At 37.7% G+C, this 20246-nt stretch overlaps 1 protein-coding gene across 3 annotated transcripts in view; it reads left to right on the plus strand.

Moving 5' to 3' along the window:
- The window catches only part of HMCN1 (hemicentin 1), a 540104-nt gene that overhangs the window by 318861 nt on the left and 200997 nt on the right, over positions 1-20246 (plus strand). For all 3 annotated transcript variants that reach the window (XM_010813560.4, XM_024976236.2, NM_001192537.3), the window contains exons 32-36: positions 118-399; positions 1171-1279; positions 2778-2947; positions 4148-4302; positions 11292-11415. In XM_010813560.4, coding sequence (XP_010811862.2) covers positions 118-399; positions 1171-1279; positions 2778-2947; positions 4148-4302; positions 11292-11415 — 840 coding nt within the window. The remainder of the gene's footprint in view (positions 1-117; positions 400-1170; positions 1280-2777; positions 2948-4147; positions 4303-11291; positions 11416-20246) is intronic.

Here is a 20246-nt window from a genome sequence, read left to right on the forward strand (position 1 = left end):
TGACTATAGTTTGACTATAGTTCCTATAGTCAACCTGTGTGAGTGAAAAGAAAAATCCCCTTTATTTCATTAGGATTCCAAAGAATTGCCTGAAATATTGCTTTTTTCTGCCTCTAGTTCCTCCAGTGATTGAAGGTGACCTGGCTGAGCCTCTGAATAAGCAAGTGAAAGTTGCTCATTCACTGACCCTGGAGTGTAAAGCTGCCGGCAACCCTCCTCCAGTTTTAACCTGGTTGAAAGACGGTGTACCTGTGAAAGCCAGTGACAACATCCGCATAGAAGCTGGTGGGAAGAAACTAGAAATCACAAGTGCCCTAGAAGTCGATAGGGGACAGTATATATGTGTGGCTACGAGTGTGGCAGGAGAAAAGGAAATCAAATATGAAGTTGATGTCTTAGGTAAATGAGAAGGCCACCCCCTGTATTCTCATATTCATAGCACAACCTGCCTTGTTTATGAAATGCTTTTGTGTTCGTGAAATAATCAAACAGTCTTAGAGAAGGTTTAGTTATCTCTTCAGCTCTGGACTACATATTACTGAATGGTGGATTGACCACCAGAGTCCCAAGATCTAAAAACCCACCTAAATCTTCCACTTATTCTGATAGGTACACTTTTAAATATATAGATGCATTTTTACATCTGTGACAATATCTGACTGCAGTGAGTGACAGCACAGTCTCTCACTGTGACCATGAGTAACATTTTTACATCTGTGACAGGATCTGTGGATTGAGTGACAACATGTCATGAACACTGCTAAACAAGAAACAGTCTGTGGGCCTTGGGAAGTCATCATGTAGCTTGAGTCTCTCTTTCTTTATGAATTGAAACTTTCAATGCAGGCCCAATTTTTGAGGTTCCCTTATCTTATTCTTATGACAATAAACAACATAAGATATGAATCGACTATGTTCTCATAGCATCTGCAGTGCCATAGTGCTAGATTAGCTGAGAAAAATTCACAGTGTGTCAAAAGTGTATTTATTGACCCTGGCAAATGCATATTGTAAAATGTATCTCAGAGTCCATTTCAAGTATCCTTCATGTACCAAATGGCTGTGATACTTAACAGCCTTCTAAAGAACAACTTAGTGTTATTGCTTAATGGGATACTATATTTTCTTTGTATACATTTCTTTGTATGTTTCATCCCTCTTTTTTTCTAGTGCCACCAGCTATAGAAGGAGGAGATGAAACGTCTTACTTCATTGTAATGGTCAATAACTTGCTGGAACTAGATTGTCAAGTGACAGGTTCTCCTCTACCAACTATCATGTAAGGGCTTTGGTATGTCTTCTAAATACCTCCCACTTTTTTATTTGAGAGTTTTAGAGCTATTTTGAAAGAGGTTCTATGTCACTAAAAAGTGATTATATAAAGGTATACTGATTATATACCTCTTTTATTAAGATGTATTCTCTAATTGAGTTGGCCAAAAATTTCATTTGGCAGAAGAAAGCTGAATCAGCTTTTTGGCTAACTCAATGCAACTTTTATCTGATACTCACAGGGCCCATAAATCTGCTCCATTAGAGGGATTCATTATACGCTCTTAAAAATTACATTTTTAGTTCATAGAAACAGAACATTTAGCACTATCTGTCAGATCTTCTTGAAGCACTGAGATGTTTAATGAACAACTAAATTTAGAACAGTGTACCAGAAGTATTAGGGAAACAGAGGAACTTAACGTGAATATATGACTACCAATTTTTTTTTCTCATTCCTTCATTCACAAAGTATTTCTTGACTACTTACTTTTCATTTCCAAGGTGATATGGGATATGCAAACAACAGATGCTCAACTAGTTGTTGAAATAAAATAGCTCCACACGTGATTATGGGCTTCTCTAGTGCCTCAGACAGTAAAGAATCTGCTTGCAATGAGGGAGACCTGGGTTCGATCCCTGGGTTGGGACGATCCCCTGGAGGAGGAAATGGCAACCCACTCCAGTATTCTTACCTGGAGAATCCCACGGACAGAGGAGCCTGGTGGGCTACAGCCCATGGGGTCGCAGAGTCGGACGTGACTGAGCGACTAAGCACACACACACATGACTATAGACTAAATGGAAAGGGATAACTCACGATAAACTAAAACTTATAAGATACCATATGATTTTAGAGTTTTGTTTTACAGATGTTTTCGGATTGTGTGTGTTTTGCTGGTTAATGTTATCTAAACATTGGAAGTGAGAGACAGGTAGGAGCATTTGCCTCTTTCTGTAGCCTGGCATTAATAGAAAAATGAAGACCTGTACACATAGTTCTTTGGTTTCCTGCAATATGCCAACTTCTTTTTAAACTTTTTCTTTTCCTGATTTGCAGTTTATTTCCTAGAATGAGCAAATGGGGAATTAGGCAAGTACATAATTGAGAATATATATATCATGCTCTTCTGTGTTGTGCTAAGTCACTTCAGTTGTATCTGACTCTTTGCGACCCTAAATACTGTAGCCCGCCAGGCTCCTCTGTCCATGGGATTCTCCAGGCATGAATACTGGAGTGGGTTGCCATGCCTTTCTCCAGGGAGTCTTTGCAACTCAGGGATTGAATCCGTGTCTCTTATATCTACTACATTAGGCAGGCGGATTCTTCACCACTAGCGCCACTTGGGAAGCCCAAATATACGTGTACACATATATAAATATATGAGTCCACTATATATTAGTAAATGTAGTTTCTCCAAGATAGATAGAGTGGTTGGTTGATGACTTAGGAATGCAGTTATTTAAAGTATATCTCCAGACTTCTTTTTGCTCTGTTTCTGTAGGTGGCTGAAGGACGGCCAGCTCATTGATGAAAGAGATGGATTCAGGATCTTACTAAATGGACACAAACTGGTTATTGCCCAGGCTCAAGTGTCAGACACAGGCCTTTATCGGTGTGTAGCAACAAACACTGCTGGAGACCACAGGAAGGAATTTGAAGTAACTGTTCATGGTATGCTGAAGAAGGGACAGGAACATTTCACTGAAAATTCATTTATGCACCGTTTCAGTATCTAATTCAGATTGGGACTCATTAATCTGGATAAATCTTGAATTGTGGAAAGTAGTACAAATTTGAATGTGAATTTGGATGAAAATTTGAGTTAAATAATGGAAAATTTTAAGGCACTTTACTAACACGGACGATTTAACCATTTGATAACCATGTGAATGAATTGAGATGGAATTTAAATGGTAGGAGGTATATTCTACACAGCATGCAAGGGTCTGAGCAATGAGATCAAAGAAGATAGAAAAGATAGGTAGCAAATGTCAAGTAAACGGGGGTTATAAGCATTCAAGCTTTCAGCCAAAACAGAAGGGAGTGTGAATAAAGTCATTTTCAGAAATGGAGGCTGAAGGTATGATGCGAGATCCAGGGCACATAATTGCATTCTTAGAACTGGCATAATAGGGTTAGAATCATTAATGACAGCAGCAAACCTCTGCCAGGGTATTATGTATCTCATTTGCTAGTCGTCCTTGGGAAGGGAAGGACTGGAATAAGAAACTGGAGAGCTTTTGGAAGCTACAAGCAGAGGTTTCTATGAACATCAGTTTCATTCTTCCCAGGCAGACTGGTTTTTTTCCCACTTTTTCAATCCCATGATAGAATATAGCCAGTCCCGTTCCTCACTGTCAGTTCCAGTTCTTGAGGGAGGAAATCTGGCAAGCCCAGCTTAACTCAGATTACCATCCTGGATTTAATCAGCCCTGCTGGGGACAGATTCATGTGGTATAATTATGGGTACTGGAAACGCACTCTGATTTAATGAGGCAGTTCTGGAGAAATGGAAGGTCATAATACATTAGGAAAACAGACCAAAAGGTTGTAAGCCAAACATACATATGGATTGCAGTTGCTGTAAACACGCTTTACTTATTCTTTGGAGAATTAGAGATCCTACTTCAGAAATAAGTAACTCTAAAATTGCTAAAAATGATAAATGAAGTGCATGGGTGAATTTATTTTGTTGTTTGTTATTTTGTCATCTTTTCCTTTCTAAATTTTAAACTTTTCAAGTTCTGGATCTTTAAGTGTTGAGCCTACTGATTATGGTTTTTGTTCCCTCTCTCCCTCTGTCCCCTCCTCAACTTTCTTTTTTCTTCCTTCTTTCCTTCCTTCCTTCTCTTCTCTTTCCCTTAAATCTAGTTCCTCCAACAATCAAATCCTCAGGTCTTTCTGAGAGAGCTGTACTGAAGTACAAGCCCATCACCTTGCAGTGCATAGCTAATGGCATTCCGAATCCATCTATTACATGGTTGAAAGATGGACAGCCTGTCAACACTGCCCAAGGGAACCTCAAAGTAAGTATGAATATTATTATGTTGAAGATGAGAAAGCTATATAAAGAGCTGTCATATTCTCTTTTCTTAGTTATAGGTTTTCCTGTTGGACAGATTTTGCGGGAAATGCACTAAAATATTATGTGTTGTCCTTAGGCTTGTTTAGAATTTAGCTTAATATTTTGACTCGAAAAATGGAATTAAAGACTAATAACTTTAACAGTGATGTTGATTTTAACATGGTGGTCGTTATTTGTATTATCTCAACGTATGCCTGTTTTACGTGATAAAAAAAACCAGTGTCCCATAGATGAACAGTTCATCAGTACTAAGTCAGAGTATCAGAAATATGTTCACCTTTGACTAGGATTAAGGTGGAATTATAACTACATAAGCCTAGGTGAAATTTGTCTTGGAAAATATAGTTTAGTTTATAATCTTCAAGATGGCAGAGACCAGTCTCTATGAGTAAGTTCGTTTCTGTATCTTTCATACTGAGTATAAGTGAAGTGAAGTCGCTCAGTCGTGTCCGACTCTTTGCAATCCCATGGACTGTAGTCTACCAGGCTTCTCTGTCCATGGGATTTTCCAGGCAAGAGTACTGGAGTGGGGTGCCATTTCCTTCTCCAGGCATACTGAGTATAGTCCCTGGTATATAATTATAGTCAGTACATATTTGTTGAATTAAGAGATGAGTAGATTGTAAACTTCAGTGATTTAAATGATGCATTTAAAATAATAGATTTTGCTTCTAAGATCAGATTAATTGACTAAATGGGCTTGCACTTTGCTTGAGAGAAGTTTCGGTAATGAGGGATATGCAAAGTTCTTTTCCTGGCAGAAGTGATCTGTTCATTTATTATTCCTATTCCAAATCTAGTGGAATTAATCTCACACATTTTGTGCTAACAAAAGATTTAATACATATCCTTCTATCATAGTGCAGGTAAACAACTGCTTACTGTGAGACAGATATTTATCATATAATCATACAAAAGTATAATTGGAGATAGGGATGAGTAATTTTAAGAGAGAGTTTAGAGAGGTTTAAGAACAGATAATAAGAAATGCTGCCTTTGAGCCTGTGTGGTTTGCAACCCCTGGAGCTTCCCCGGTGTAATCTGAAACCACCCCCCTATTCAGAGGGGAAAGAGAGACCTCAGAAAGAGTCACAGCACTCCAGATTGGTAGCGGCAGATTTAATAAGCAAGGGAACTTACTTTCCAGGCTTGTCTTGAATGTCTGTAAGATGAGTACATCTCCTTACCTGCCTACCAAATCTTAAAACTTTATATAGAGGCCCTAACTAGGTTTAGTCGCATATCCGTTCAGATGGTCTCAACAGCACACTAATATCTCAAGGCTATATCCCTGGGCAGTGTCTAGCACTGGGGAGGCAGATGGAATGCACATTCCAAACATGAGAAGTTCAGGAGCCTCCAAATGCTTGAGTCCAGCTCACAGGTCATGCAGGCGGTCACATCCTCTCAACGACCTCTTCCAAAAGCATGAGGGTGATTTATGAAGAAAGTCTGTAAGCAGACATCTGAAGAACATATGGAGTTAAATGGAAACATTAATAGAAGAGAGCTGAGTAGAATCTTTCAGAGAAGATGTTCGTGGGCAAACAAAGGGCAGTATGACACCTTTTGAGAACCTGAAAGCAAGCCATTGGCTTACGGAAGTAAGAGCAAGGGAGAAATGATATTAGAGAAGATCAGAGGATGAGTGGAAAGTATTCGAGTAATATTAATGTTTTTATTTTCACTTTAAAGCAATGGGAGATTTTTGAACAGTTTTAAGAGAAAAATGTTTCTTTTGGGTGGAGGTGGGTGGGGAGGCAAGAATACTAGAGTGGGTTGCCATTCCTTTCTCCAGGAGATCTTCCTGACCCAGGGATTAAACCCGAGTCTCCCACATTGTAGGCAGATGCTTTACTGTCTGAGCTACCAGGGAAATATTGGTAGCTCTTTCCAGGGAAAGAGCAATATTGCATAGGAACCTGGAATGTTAGGTCCATGAATCAAGGCAAATTGGAAGTGGTCAAACAGGAGATGACAAGAGTGAACGTTGACATTCTAGGAATCAGCGAACTGGAATGGGTGAATTTAACTCAGATGACCATTATATCGACTACTGTGGGCAGGAATCCCTTAGAAGAAATGGAGTAGCCATAATGGTCAACAAAAGAGCCCGAAATGCAGTACTTGGATGCAATCTCAAAAACAACAGAATGATCTCTGTTCTATTCCAAGGCAAACCATTCAATATCACAGTAATCCAAGTCTATGCCCAACCAGAAACGCTGAAGAAGCTGAAGTTGAACGGTTCTATGAAGACCTACAAGAACTTTTAGAAACACCCCAAAAAGATGTCCCTTTCATTATAGGGGACTGGAATGCAAAAGTAGGAAGTCAAGAAACACCTGGAGTAACAGGCAAATTTGGCCTTGGAATACGGAATGAAGTAGGGCAAAGGCTAATAGAGTTTTGCCAAGAGAACGCACTGGTCATAGCAAACACCCTCTTCCAACAACACAAGAGAAGACTCTGCACATGGACATCACCAGATGGGCAACACCAAAATCAGATTGATTATATTCTTTGCAGCCAAAGATGGAGAAGCTGTATACAGTCAGCAAAAACCAGACTGGGAGCTGACTGTGGCTCAGATCATGAATTCCTTATTGCCAAATTCAGACTGAAATTGAAGAAAGTAGGGAAAACCACTAGACCATTCAGGTATGCCCTAAATCAAATCCCTTATGATTATACAATGGAAGTGAGAAATAGATTTAAGGGCCTAGATCTGATAGATAGAGTGTCTGATGAACTATGGACTGAGGTTCATGACATTGTACAGGAGACAGGGATCAAGACCATCCCCATGGAAAAGAAATGCAAAAAAGCAAAATGGCTGTCTGGGGAGGCCTTACAAAAAACTGTAAAAAGAAGAGAAGCGAAAAGCGAAGGAGAAAAGGAAAGATCTAAACATCTGAATGCAGAGTTCCAAAGAATAGCAAGGAGAGATAAGAAAGCCTTCCTCAGTGATCAATGCAAAGAAATAGAGGAAAACAACAGAATGGGAAAAACTAGAGATCTCTTCAAGAAAATTAGATACCAAAGGAACATTTCATGCAAAGATGGGCTCAATAAAGGACAGATGATATGGACCTAACAGAAGCAGAAGATATTAAGAAGAGGTGGCAAGAATACACAGAAGAACTGTACAAAAAAGATCTTCACAGTCCAGATAATCACAATGGTGTGATCACTCACCTAGAGCCAGCCATCCTGGAATGTGAAGTCAAGTGGGCCTTAGAAAGCATCACCACGAACAAAGCTATGGAGGTGATGGAATTCCAGTTGAGCTATTCCAAATCCTGAAAGATGATGCTGTGAAACTGCTGCACTTAATATGCCAGCAAATTTGGAAAACTCAGCAGTGGCCACAGGACTGGAAAAGGTCAGTTTTCATTCCAATCCCAAAGAAAGGCAATGCCAAAGAATGCTCAAACTACTGCACAATTGCACTCATCTCACACGCTAGTAAAATAATGCTCAAAATTCTCCAAGCCAGGCTTCAGCAATATGTGAACCGTGAACTTCCAGATGTTCAAGCTGGTTTTAGAAAAGGCAGAGGAACCAGAGATCAAATTGCCAACATCTGCTGGATCATGGAAAAAGCAAGAGAGTTCCAGAAAAACATTGATTTCTGCTTTATTGACTATGCCAAAGCCTTTGACTGTGTGGATCACAATCAACTGTGGAAAATTCTGAAAGAGATGGGAATACCAGACCACCTGACCTGCCTCTTGAGAAACCTATATGCAGGTCAGGAAGCAACAGTTAGAACTGGACATGGAACAACAGAGTGGTTCCAAACAGGAAAAGGAGTGCGTCAAGGCTGTATGTTGTCACCCTGCTTATTTAACTTCTATGCAGAGTACATCATGAGAAACGCTGAACTGGAAGAAGCACAAGCTGGACTCAAGATTGCTGGGAGAAATATCAATAACCTCAGATATGCAGATGACACCACCCTTATGGCAGAAAGTGAAGAGGAACTCAAAAGCCTCTTGATGAAAGTGAAAGAGGAGAGTGAAAAAGTTGGCTTCAAGTTCAACATTCAGAAAACTAAGATCATGGCATCTGGTCCCATCACTTCATGGGAAATAGATGGGGAAACAGTGTCAGACTTTATTTTTTGGGGCTCCCAAATCACTGCAGATGGTGATTGCAGCCATGAAATTAAAAGACGCTTACTCCTTGGAAGGAAAGTTATGACCAACCTAGATAGCATATTGAAGAGCAGAGACATTACTTTGCCAACAAAGGTCTGTCTAGTCAAGGCTATGGTTTTTCCAGTAGTCATGTATGGATGTGAGAGTTGGACTGTGAAGAAAGCTGAGTGCTGAAGAATTGATGCTTTTGAACTGTGGTGTTGGAGAAGACTCTTGAGAGTCCCTTGGACTGCAGGGAGATCCAACCAGTCCATTCTGAAAGATATCAGCCCTGGGATTTCTTTGGAACGAATGATGCTAAAGCTGAAACTCCAGTACTTTGGCCACCTCATGCAAAGAGTTGACTCATTGGAAAGGACTCTGATGCTGGGAGGGACTGGGGGCAGGAGGAGAAGGGGACAACAGAGGATGAGATGGCTGGATGGCATCACCGATTTGATGGACGTGAGTTTGAGTGAGTTCTGGGAGTTGGTGATGGACAGGGAGGCCTGGGATGCTTCAATTCACGGGGTGGCAAAGAGTCGGACATGACTGAGCGACTGAACTGAACTGAACAGAGAGAAAAATGACATGAGCAGGCTTACATTTTCAGGAGTTACCTAGGCCTTTTTGGAGAAAGAATTAAGGAGTCAAGAGTAGATATGTGGAAATCAGTTGAACTTATTTATTTTTGTCTAGGAGAGAAAAGATAGAAATTTGGACTCATACTGGCCACAGAAGTGAAGATACATGGATATATTTGATAGTTATTTACTGGTTAAATCATTAGGGCTTGATTATAGATTGTTGATAAAAGGTGAGGAAGTGGAGAATATGAAGAAAAACTAGTAGGAATCTGGTATACACAAGTGCATAGACAGTGATGCCATCCAGTGAGAAAGGAGATTTTGGAGGCAGATAAGTTTGAGGGGAAAAAACTATGAGTTTTAGACTTTTCAGAGTTAACATGATTTTGAAATAAATGGGGATATCAGGGAAATCATGGAATATATGGTCTTGGAGCTCAGAGGATCGCTGGAGATATTGATGCATTATGATACTTGAAACTCATGGACAGGGATGACTTAATTCAAGGGCAGCATAAAGAGTGAGAAGAAACAGGAGAGAAAACTGATGTAACGCAGAGTCTTAAGAAATTATGGCACTTTTTAAAGGCCACGTGTGAAAGTCCAGAGGTGAATATAAGTATGTGAATGTGCTGGTTGCAATGTTTAGTACAGTATTGCTGGAGAAGAAGTTAAGTGGGAGTGTACAAGGCAGTGTATGGAGAGATCATCTGGGGTCAGAATGTGGTGAGCCTGGAAGGCTTTCCTAAGCTCCAGTTTCGTTTTGGACAAAGTGGTGAGCCATGCATGAGCTTTGAAGGGGGACTGGTAAAAGGATCAAATTTGCATTTTACACAAATTATTCTGGCAACAGTATGCAAGGCAGATTAACAGTTTGGGAGGCTGGAGACACTGGAATATAAATTAAGGAGCTGTTATAATCCCACAGTGGCTGTGAGAATGGAGACAAGGGATCTGAGAAACATAGCATTGTCTAAGTACTGGGAGAGTCACAGTGGCCTCTGAAACCCAGATGACCTGTGCCATTCAACAAGACATGACATGAGAATTAGGTTCAGAAATATGGGGAAAACAGTTGTAAGCTTTGCTTTGGATGTGTTACATTTCATATGCTAACTTGTCCAGCAGACAGTTGGAAGCTCAGGAGAGAAGTTGAGGCCAGTGCTGTAAATGTAGGAGCCTGCGCAGGATTCTTCATTGAAGACGTGGGTTTGGATGAAAACTATCTGAAAGCCAAGTTCCCTGTTTATGGGACAGGAGGAGGAAACAGGTTCTGTAGTCTACTAAGAAAGTCAGAGAGTGAGAACTGAGGGAGTACTGTCTCTCAGCTACCAGAAAGCAGAGTGATTGAAGGAGTAGGAAGCCCACAATGCCAAATGCTGTAGTATGAGCTCACTGCCTAGACTGCTGGCGCTGTGAGTAGAAGTTACTGATGGGACTTCCCTGGTGGTCCAATGCTTGGGACTTTGCTTTCCAGTGCGGGGGTTCAGTCTCTAGTTAGGGAGCTATGAGCCCGCATGCCTCAGGGCTGAAAAAAACAAAACATAAAGCAGAAGCAATCTTGTAACAAATTCAATAAAGACTTTAAAAATGGTGCATGTCAAAAGAAATCTTTAAAAAGGAAGTTACTGCTAAGCCCTGAATAATCCGTTTCAAAGTGTAACCACAGAATCACTACTTCTAAAATGGTGGAGGCCAGTTGTCATGTGCTTAGGAAGGAAATAAGGAAAACCAGACAGGAGGAAATTTATCTGCATTTCCATTACTCATATTTTATAATTTTTATTGTTTTTCTGGCCCCTGTGACCATTTAATCAAAAAAGATTGTTGTTTTAAAACTATTTATGAAGTGTTATATAAATATAACCATGTTTTTTTTCAAATAGCTCCATTTTCATCACATACCTCATAGTTGCATTGCTAAAGCCTTTTTATTCAGTGGACTTTTATGACTGTACCAGCAGGCTGGCCTTAGGTAACTTCGTGTTTTCCAATGCATAAGAAAAGCTTTTCCATCAAAATAGTCTGTTTTCCTGTGCATGATGAAGTGATCTGGCTCTAATTTGTCAAAAGGTAATTAAGATACCAGCATAAAAATATAATTAGATATTATAAACTTAAATGGGTTTCTCTCTTCAGCAAGCATTTTCAAGTCCACATGTAAAGTCCAGAACGCTGCTATATTTTCTGATCCCAATTAGATACAGTCTTCTGGTCGACTTCTACAAATTGCCAAAGCCCTGATGGAAGATGCTGGCAGATACACGTGTGTGGCTACCAATGCAGCTGGAGAAACACAGCAGCACATTCAACTGCATGTACATGGTAATGGCACCTCCATGTCTTAACAAAAGAGCATTTCTATGGTCTTTTTAAAAAAAAACATTGGGCTCGTTTTTATTGAATTGTAGTGTAAAAGAAATGAGGGTTTATTTTAGTCCGTATGAGAAAAGTATATAGTTTACATTATGGTCATTACTCATTGAAGATCTTCAGTTTTCATGTTGTCAAATAGACAAGCTAGAGCTCATAAACACACACACCACCTTGTGTTTTAATTGTTTGAATTCTGTCAGCTGATAGCTTTGTACAGATAACTTTTGTTGAAAAACCAGAAGTTGCAGGTTTTTTCCTTCGCATTGTCTATGATGATCTTGCCTGCCTAAAAGATGAATGTTTTGAAGCTAGACATGAGTAGAAGCTATCTTTGGCTGAGGATCTTCCCTCGTGTACTTTAGTAAAAAGTCTGAGTGGCCATGGAATGCCTCATGAATACTGCAGCTTCGCAGTAAACTTGAAAGACTCCTGAACTGTCATTGTGAGACTTCAGATCTGTAGAGGTTCATCAGAAAGGACCAAGAATTGAACGTCTGGACTTTCCTAATTCAGCCAAGGATATTTACAGAGAGCTAGCGAAGATCTCCTTGTACACTTTATTCATTTTCTCTAATTCATGTGATTGCTTGTTAAGCCTTTTATTCATTCATTCCATCCATTCATTCATATATTCACCCCATATTTACTGAGTGATCTAAACCTGAAATAACACCCCAGCATTTAGCTTAACTCCAGGTATATAGTAGGAAGTCAATAAATGTTTGACAAATGAAAGAGTAAATAATAAGTGAATGAAAAAATTTTGTGTGAACATTGAATTCTTCTCATCTGTTTCGTTACATGTTTTCTTTTAATTAAATCACCCAGTTAAAAAATTAAAATGATCAATTCTCTAAATGTTTCCAATAAACCCACTTTATTCTTTCCCCCGTTTTTCAGATATGAATATCTGACTTACCATATACACAAACTATATTTCTTAGAGGACCTTTAGTTTTTCATTGAATAATTAACTTAATGATCAATATCTGACTGTAACCATTTTGGAATTGTCTCACCATACTTGAGGGTTAGGGGACAGATTGACCGTGCTCTTCCTTAAGTTGCCTTGAATTTACCTCATTCCTTGTGAGGCCTCTGTATGTTTCCAGTATTCTTTGGCAGCTGTCTCCAGCATTTACTCAGACCTCAACTTCCATCTAAGAGTGTGCTGGGGGTGGGCTTGCTCTCCCCAGTTTTCCTGCCCTGAGTCTCCTTGTCTCCTTTTTGTATAGATTATTTATCTTCTCCTTTCCAATAGCTTCAGTCCTAATCTGGTCTCCCATTGCTGGCTAAGAGGAAGCAGTTGAGTAGGATAGCATGATATGTTGCCATCATCTCAGGCACTGGACTGATGCCAACTTTGGTTTAAATTCTTTGTTAACCATGATTTGTATAACTTTGAGCAAGCTACTTAATTAATCTGAGTATCTGACTTGAAGAGTGCTTTTGAGGTTTAAAGGTTTTAGATATAATATTATCTCCCACTTCTACTCTTTCAGAAGCTGTCCAGAAAAGAGAAGTTATTTGTTCTCTAGACTGCTTTAAATTACTTAAATGAAAACTCTGTAGTGAAGAAGAGAACATGTCCCCAGAACTGGGAAGAACCAGACCTCGGTATTTGGGGCTCCCAGACTTGTATTCATAAAAATCATATGTATTGCTTTTTAGAAATACATCTTTCTGGATGCTTTCCCACATCTCATGAAACAGCATCTCTCATGCAAGTAATCTGAGCCTTTACATGGAAAAACATTGGCCCAGACTGTAAAGTCTGGTCTAGAGACTTGCCAGTGTAGTCAAGACTGACTGAAGACTAGAGTCCGTGAAAGAACTCGAGTATATCATCAAACACAGGGCAACAACAGAAAAGAAAAAAGCAGATCCAATATCTGAGAAAACACAAGTCTATCAACATACTATCTAACTATGGTAACAAAATACATGTTAGCAAGAGATTCAATTAGAGTACACAAGTAGAAAATCCTCAGAGACAAGGAGAAGGAGGCTGGAGGATATCTGGGTTAGTGTGAAAAAAGGGAAACACAAGGTTGGTGATTGTAAGGATTTTTTTAAAAAACTACCAGACTAGTCAGAAAATAGAAAAGTCTTCTTGATATGAATTACCATAGAATAGAAGTAAGATATATTACTAGCTGAAAACGTTTCCCCTAATAGGATCTTGACTTGTCTGGATAACATTTCATCAACCTGAAGGAAGAATAAATGATGAAGTGAACTTCTAATCTAATATTGATCATGATCAACCTGGAGGAAGTAGTTAACATGACATGTGACAGGAATATGAACAGAAAGTGATGTATCATCTTGGCCTTCATGATGGCTGTGTCACATTGGAGGGACATGGTGCCAGACTTGATCCTGTCCTCTTTCATATTTGTATTCATAATTTCAGGGAGAATTGGAGATGTTAAAAAAGATGTAGGAATTTCTAAGGGATTAGTTGGTGGATTTCACAAAGACCTCAGAGGTTAAAAATGACAAATTAATCTGAGGCAAAAAAAATTGCATAAGAATAGGGAGAGAGTGGTTAAAGATACCACACATTGAATTACTTGAGATATTAATGACTCTAATTATTAATTTGATAATTCACTTTTGTAATAAAGCTAAGAAGTCAGTAATAGAAGTTTGTAGTAGCCTGCTTATACTCTTGCTTTCTGAGTGCTTCCAAAGTATTATATATAAGTCTGGTGCTGTATATTAAGAGGGACATTGAAAAATCTATAGGCAAAGCAACTGTCATTTAATTATTTCTTTTATTATTTAACCAATCCTATAGCTGTTTTTCAAATTAGGATTTGTTTTAATCCCAGGACTAACACACTCAGCAAGTGAGTCTTTTGTATCCATACAATTGTCATCCAAAAGTATTCAGTCCTAAGAAACTCAGCTTTCAACATGCTTATTATTTTGCTTTTCTATAAAAAAGGAGTGTAGATGCTTCCATTTTTCTCAAACATGGAAAAGAGGGTTTCCAAAAGGTGGAGTAAGGGTGCATGGTCTCCTGGACTGGAAATGAAGTCATGATCACGAGAAGGGGAACATTCTTATGATCCCCTGGGTTTTCCAAGGGAAGTTCTATTATAGACGGCAGAGGCTCTCAGTAGGTGGTCCTTTTGATGATCAAAGTTTCATAATTCTTGAAGTTCTAATTCTCTAGACCAAACTATGAAATTATATTTAAACCTCAAATACTTGCCAAGTGAGACAGATGTTTCCACAAACAAATGATTCTTTGGGGTCTAATGGCCCAAGCATTCGTCTGCACGTAATTATTTTCTAGCCAAAATCAACCAAGGTGAAGCACCCAGAAGTAGAATATTGTAGTGAAAAGCTTTGAACTGGATAATACACTCCAAGTATTATCCAGAGGACAGTGGGCTTAGATGCTAACTTTTTAAAAGCTTAGTTTTCTCATCTGTAAAATGGAAAGGATGAAGATAATACCACAATCAGGGAAGTTGTTCTGAGGAATCAATGCAAGACTAGACATGAAAAATATAGCCTGGTGTCTGGTTCCTGGTCATCATCTGTAAATAGCAGCTTAATGACTGTTTTGGCCAAACACATATTTGGCTTCTGGCCCTGCTCATTACACCAACATTTTAACAAATATATCTAATGTCCTGCTGTCTTTACTGCTGGCCAGGAACTATTTTGTGTCTGTATTACTTGTCTGGCTAAAACATTAGTAGAGCACCCTTCATTTTATTATTTGGATGTATTTGCTTGGCTAAAATATGCTAACACCCACTTAAATTTTTTTTTTCTATATCATTTTTGTGTTTTGTGTAATAGCTCACTTGTGGCCTAGAGGAACTTGAGAATATTGTAGAGAACTTTTATCTTTTAAAGGATAACTTTAGTTCAGGGCTCTACTATGCTATTTTCTTGGTATTGGTGAATATATTATTCATTGTATTATAATTTTCATGGTTAGGGAGTCTCCAAGGCACTTTTGATCAGTTATATATTAATTCAAATTTTACCATGATTTTAAAAAAATGAATTAATGTCTCTGAATGATTAAAGTAATAGCAAAATTTAGACCCACAATATGTTCAGAGGAAGGTGTTTTGATTTTGGCATGATACATGCCTGGAGCCTTTAGAAGAAAGCAAGCCAGTAAGTCGAATAGAGTTCAATCTTCTACTTGGAGTACACAGTATGCAGACATCTTATTGTTATCACAAAATATTATTACCTTACTAATTCTTCTTCTACAACAGTGTTCACCTAAATTCAGTATTCCAAAACCATCTCTTTGTGCAGAAAGGGAATAATAGTATTTATATTTTTATTTAGTTTTTATGTTAAATGAACGAGCACCCTTTATTGAAGAGGCTAGTCTTTCCCCAACTGAATGGCTTGGCATGCTTTTTGAAGTCATTTGATTGTACATGTAAGGGTTAAATTTCTCTAAAATCAATTCTGTTCCATTGCCTAATTGTGATTCTTATAACAGTACCACTCTGTCTTTTATTCTTTTTTCCCCAGCTTTATCGAGATATAATTGATGAATAAAATTCTATACATTTTAAGTGTACCAGGGGATGATTCAATGTATGTATACTTTGTGAAATATTATTACAATCAAATTAACACATCCACCATTTTACACAGTTACTATTTTTGTGTGTGTAGTGAGAACATTTAAGATCTACTGTGTTACCAGTACAGTATTTAGAAGTACAATAGTCACCATGGTGTACATTAGACTTCCAGAACTTGATCTTGTAAATGAAGGGTTGTACCTTTTGACCAGTATCTCCCCATTTCCCCCACCCCCCAGCCCCTGGTACCACCATTCTATTCTCAGGTTCTATGAGTTCAACTCTTTAAATTCCACATAGAAGTGAGATCATATAGTATTTATTTTTCTCTGTCTGGCTTATTTCACTCAGCATAAGGTCCTATAGTTTCATTCAGGTTGTTTTAAGTGACATAATTTCCTGCCTTCTTGTGACTAAGAAGTATTCCGTCTGTCTGTCTGTCTGTCTCTCTCTCTATATATATATAATGTATGACAGTGCATATAATAAACACACAGAGGGAATGAGAGAGAGAAAGACAGCATCTTCATTATCCATTCATGTATCTATGGACACTTAGATGGTTTCTATGTCTTGGCTTTTTTAAATAATGCTGCAATGAACATGGGAGTTATAGATATCTTTGAGATACTGATTTTATTTGCTTCAGATATATAACCAAATATGGGATTGCTGGACCACATGGTAGTTCTATTTTTAACTTTTTTGAGGAAAGTTCATGCTGTTTTCTAGTGGTCATTACCATTTACATTCCTACTGAGAGTGTACGAATTTCTTTTTTTCCACATTCTCACTAACGCTTGTTATTGCTTGTATTTTTTATAACCATACTAATGGGTGTGAGGTGATAATTCACTTGTGATTTTGATTTACATTTCCCTGATAATTAGTGATGGTGAGCTCCTTTTTTTGTACCTGTTGGCCATTTGTGTATCTTCTTTGAAAAACTGTCTATTCAGGTCCTTTGCCCATTATATATTTGTATTATTTATTATTTGTTGGTGGCTTTTTTTTTTTTTTTGCTATTGAGTTGTCTAAGTTTCTTGTATATTTTTATTATTCACCCTTTATTATATATATGGATATGACACCCAAAGCACAAACAATAAAAGCGAAATAAACAAGTGGAATTACATCAAACTGAAAAGCTTCTGCAAAGTAAAGGAACCCATCAGAAAAATGAAAAGCAACCTACAAAATAGAAGAAAATATTTGCAAACCACATATATATATTTGCATTTATTGTTCATGCTTTTGGTGTCATATCCAAGAAATCATTACCAAGAACACTGTCAGGGAACTTTATTCTTATGTTTTCTTCTAGGAGTTTGTGGTTTCAGGTCTTACATTTAAGTGTTTAGTCCATTTTGAGTTAAGTCTTTAGTATAATACTGAATTGAATACAGTACTTGATTTTCATATGTTAAGCCAACCCTGCCATTCTGGAATAAATTCCTCTTAGTCATGGTGCATAACATGTTTTACGTGTTCCTGGATTCACCTTACTAGTATTTTTTGATGATTTTTGTGTCTCTTTTCATAAGGGATATTGATCATAGTGTCCTTTTATTGACTCTCTCTGTCTGGTTCTGTTATCATGTTACACTGACCTCTTCGAATGATTGAAGAATTGTTTCACTCATTGTCTGCTTTATTTTGAAAGAGTTTGTGAAGGACTCAGTTTAATTCTAAAATGTTTGGCAGAATTCACTATTAAAGCCATTCTCCAGTTTTGTGAGCATGTATGTGAAGGACTTTTTTTTAATGCTTATTAATGCAATTTGTTTTTATGTGTCTATTCAGATTTTCAGTTTCTTTTTGAGTTTGTGTTAGTAGTTTGTATCTTTCTAAGAAATTGTCTATTACATCTAGGTTATAACCTAGTTGTTGGCACAAAACTGTTTATAATATTACTGTATAATTGTAATTCTGTAAGGTTGGTAGCAATGACCCTTGTTTCTTTCCTGATCGAAGTAATTTGGTCTCCTCTCTTTTGTTTTGTCTTGGTCAGTTGGGCTAAAATTTTGTCCCTTTTATTGATCTTTCAAAAAACCAGATTTTAGTTTCATTGATTTTCTCTTTCTTTCTATTGTCTATTTTTTCTCTGTTCTTTATTATTCCCTTTATTTTGCCCGCTTTGGGTTTAGTTTACTTTTCTTTATTATTCTGGTTTCTTTAGGTGGAATGTTAGGTTACTGATTTGAGTTTTTAATATAGTTGTTTACAGCTATGAATTTCACTCTCTGTTGCTTTATGTGCATCCTGTAAGTTTTCATGTGTTGTATTTTTATTTTATCTCAGGGTATTATGTAATATCTTATATGATTTCTTCTCTGAGAAACATGTTATTTAGGAGTGCGTTATTTCATTTCTACATATTTGTGAATTTCCCAACTCTTCTCTTATGATTGATTCATAATTTCATTCTGTTGTGGTTTAAAAACACACTTTGTATGATTTAATCCTTTTAAATGTCTGGAGACTTCTCTTATAGCCTAACATATGGTTTATTCTTAAAAATATTCCATGTGCACTTGAGAAGGATGTTGATTTTGCTATTCTTGTGTGGACTATTCTGTGTATATCTCTTGATTTATAGTGTTGTTCAGTTTTGTCTAAGTGTTATATCTGTTCTTGAAAGTGGATGTCTCCGACTATTCTTGTTGAATTGTCTTTCTTCCTTAGATTCTGCAAAATTTTTGTTCCGTGTATCTAGAGACTCTATTGTCTCGTGAATGTGTATATTAGTTACTCAGTTGTTTCTGACTCCTTGCGACCCCATGGACTATAGCCCACCAGGCTCCTCTGCCCATGATATTCTCCAGGCAATAACACTGGAGTGGGTGGCCATTCATTCCCTTCTCCAGGGGATCTTCCCCACCCATGGATTGAACCCTGGTCTCCTGCACTGCAGGTAGATTCTTTTCCTGGAAAATTCCAGGGACAGAGGAGCCTGGCGGGCTACAGTCCATGGGGTCGCAGAGAGTCAGGCATGGCTGAGTGCCTAACACTTTCACTTATGGGCTTCCCTGGGGGCCCAAATGGTAAAAAATCTTCCTGTTCTGCAGGAGACCTGGGTTCAATCCATGCATCAGGAAGATCCTCTAGAGAAGGAATGGCTACCCACTCCAGTATTCTTTCTCTGAGAATTCCAAGGATAAAGGAACCTGGTGGGCTACACTTCATGGGATTGCCATGAGTCAGATACCACTGAGTAACTGTTTTGCGAATATGTGATTATAATTGTCATGTATTTTGGATAAATTGATATTTTGTGTCATTTAAAAATATCTTACTTGGTTGCTACTAATAGTTTTTCTTTCAAAATCTGGTGTTTTTTTTTTATACTGGTATAGCCTCTCCATTTTTATTTGTTTACTGCTTGCATGATATCTTTTCCATCCTTTTACTTTCAACCTATTTGTGTCTTTGAATCCAAAGTGGATCACTTGTAGACAACATATAGTTAGGTCATGTTTTTATTTTTCTTTCGCTTTTTAAATCCATTCTGCTGGTCTCTTCTGCCTTTTGCATAGGGTATTTATACGTTTGCATTTAATATAATTACTGAGATGCTAGGATTTATGTCTATTTATATGTATGTTTGTATGTGTTGTTTTTGTGTTCTTCCATTACTGCCTTTTTGTGTTAAATAGATATTTTCTTGTGTACCATTTTATCTTATTCCTTCTTTTTCCATAGTTTTGAGTTTTAGTGGTTGCCCTAAGGATTACAATTAGCATCTTAATTAATAATGTTAATCATTTGGATTAATACTAATTTAGTTTCAGTATTATAAAAACTTTGCTCCTATATAGATCCCTCCCCTTTCCCCTCCTTTGTGTTATTATAGTCATACAAATTACATCTTTATTCATCATGTGCCTATCAATATATATTTATAAGCATTGATTTATGTTATTGTCTTTTAAATCAGGAAGGAGAAAACAGTGTTATCTGCAAAATATACAGTTTTACTGTCTTTACTATTAGTTACCTCTACCAGTCCTCTTTACTTCTTTATATGTATTAAAGTCACTCTTTTTATGCAGCCTGAGGGACTTCCTTTAGTATTTTTAAAAAATTTAATGTTATCAATCAGTGGACATTAAAATAGGGAGATTATTATGAATTATCTAGATGGACCCAGACATGTCATGAAAAGTAGAAAATTAAGGCAGAATTGAGAATGATGAGATGTGA

The sequence above is a fragment of the Bos taurus genome, chromosome 16 (assembly GCF_002263795.3).
Source record: "Bos taurus isolate L1 Dominette 01449 registration number 42190680 breed Hereford chromosome 16, ARS-UCD2.0, whole genome shotgun sequence".
In the NCBI taxonomy this organism is placed as follows: Eukaryota; Metazoa; Chordata; class Mammalia; order Artiodactyla; family Bovidae; genus Bos; species Bos taurus.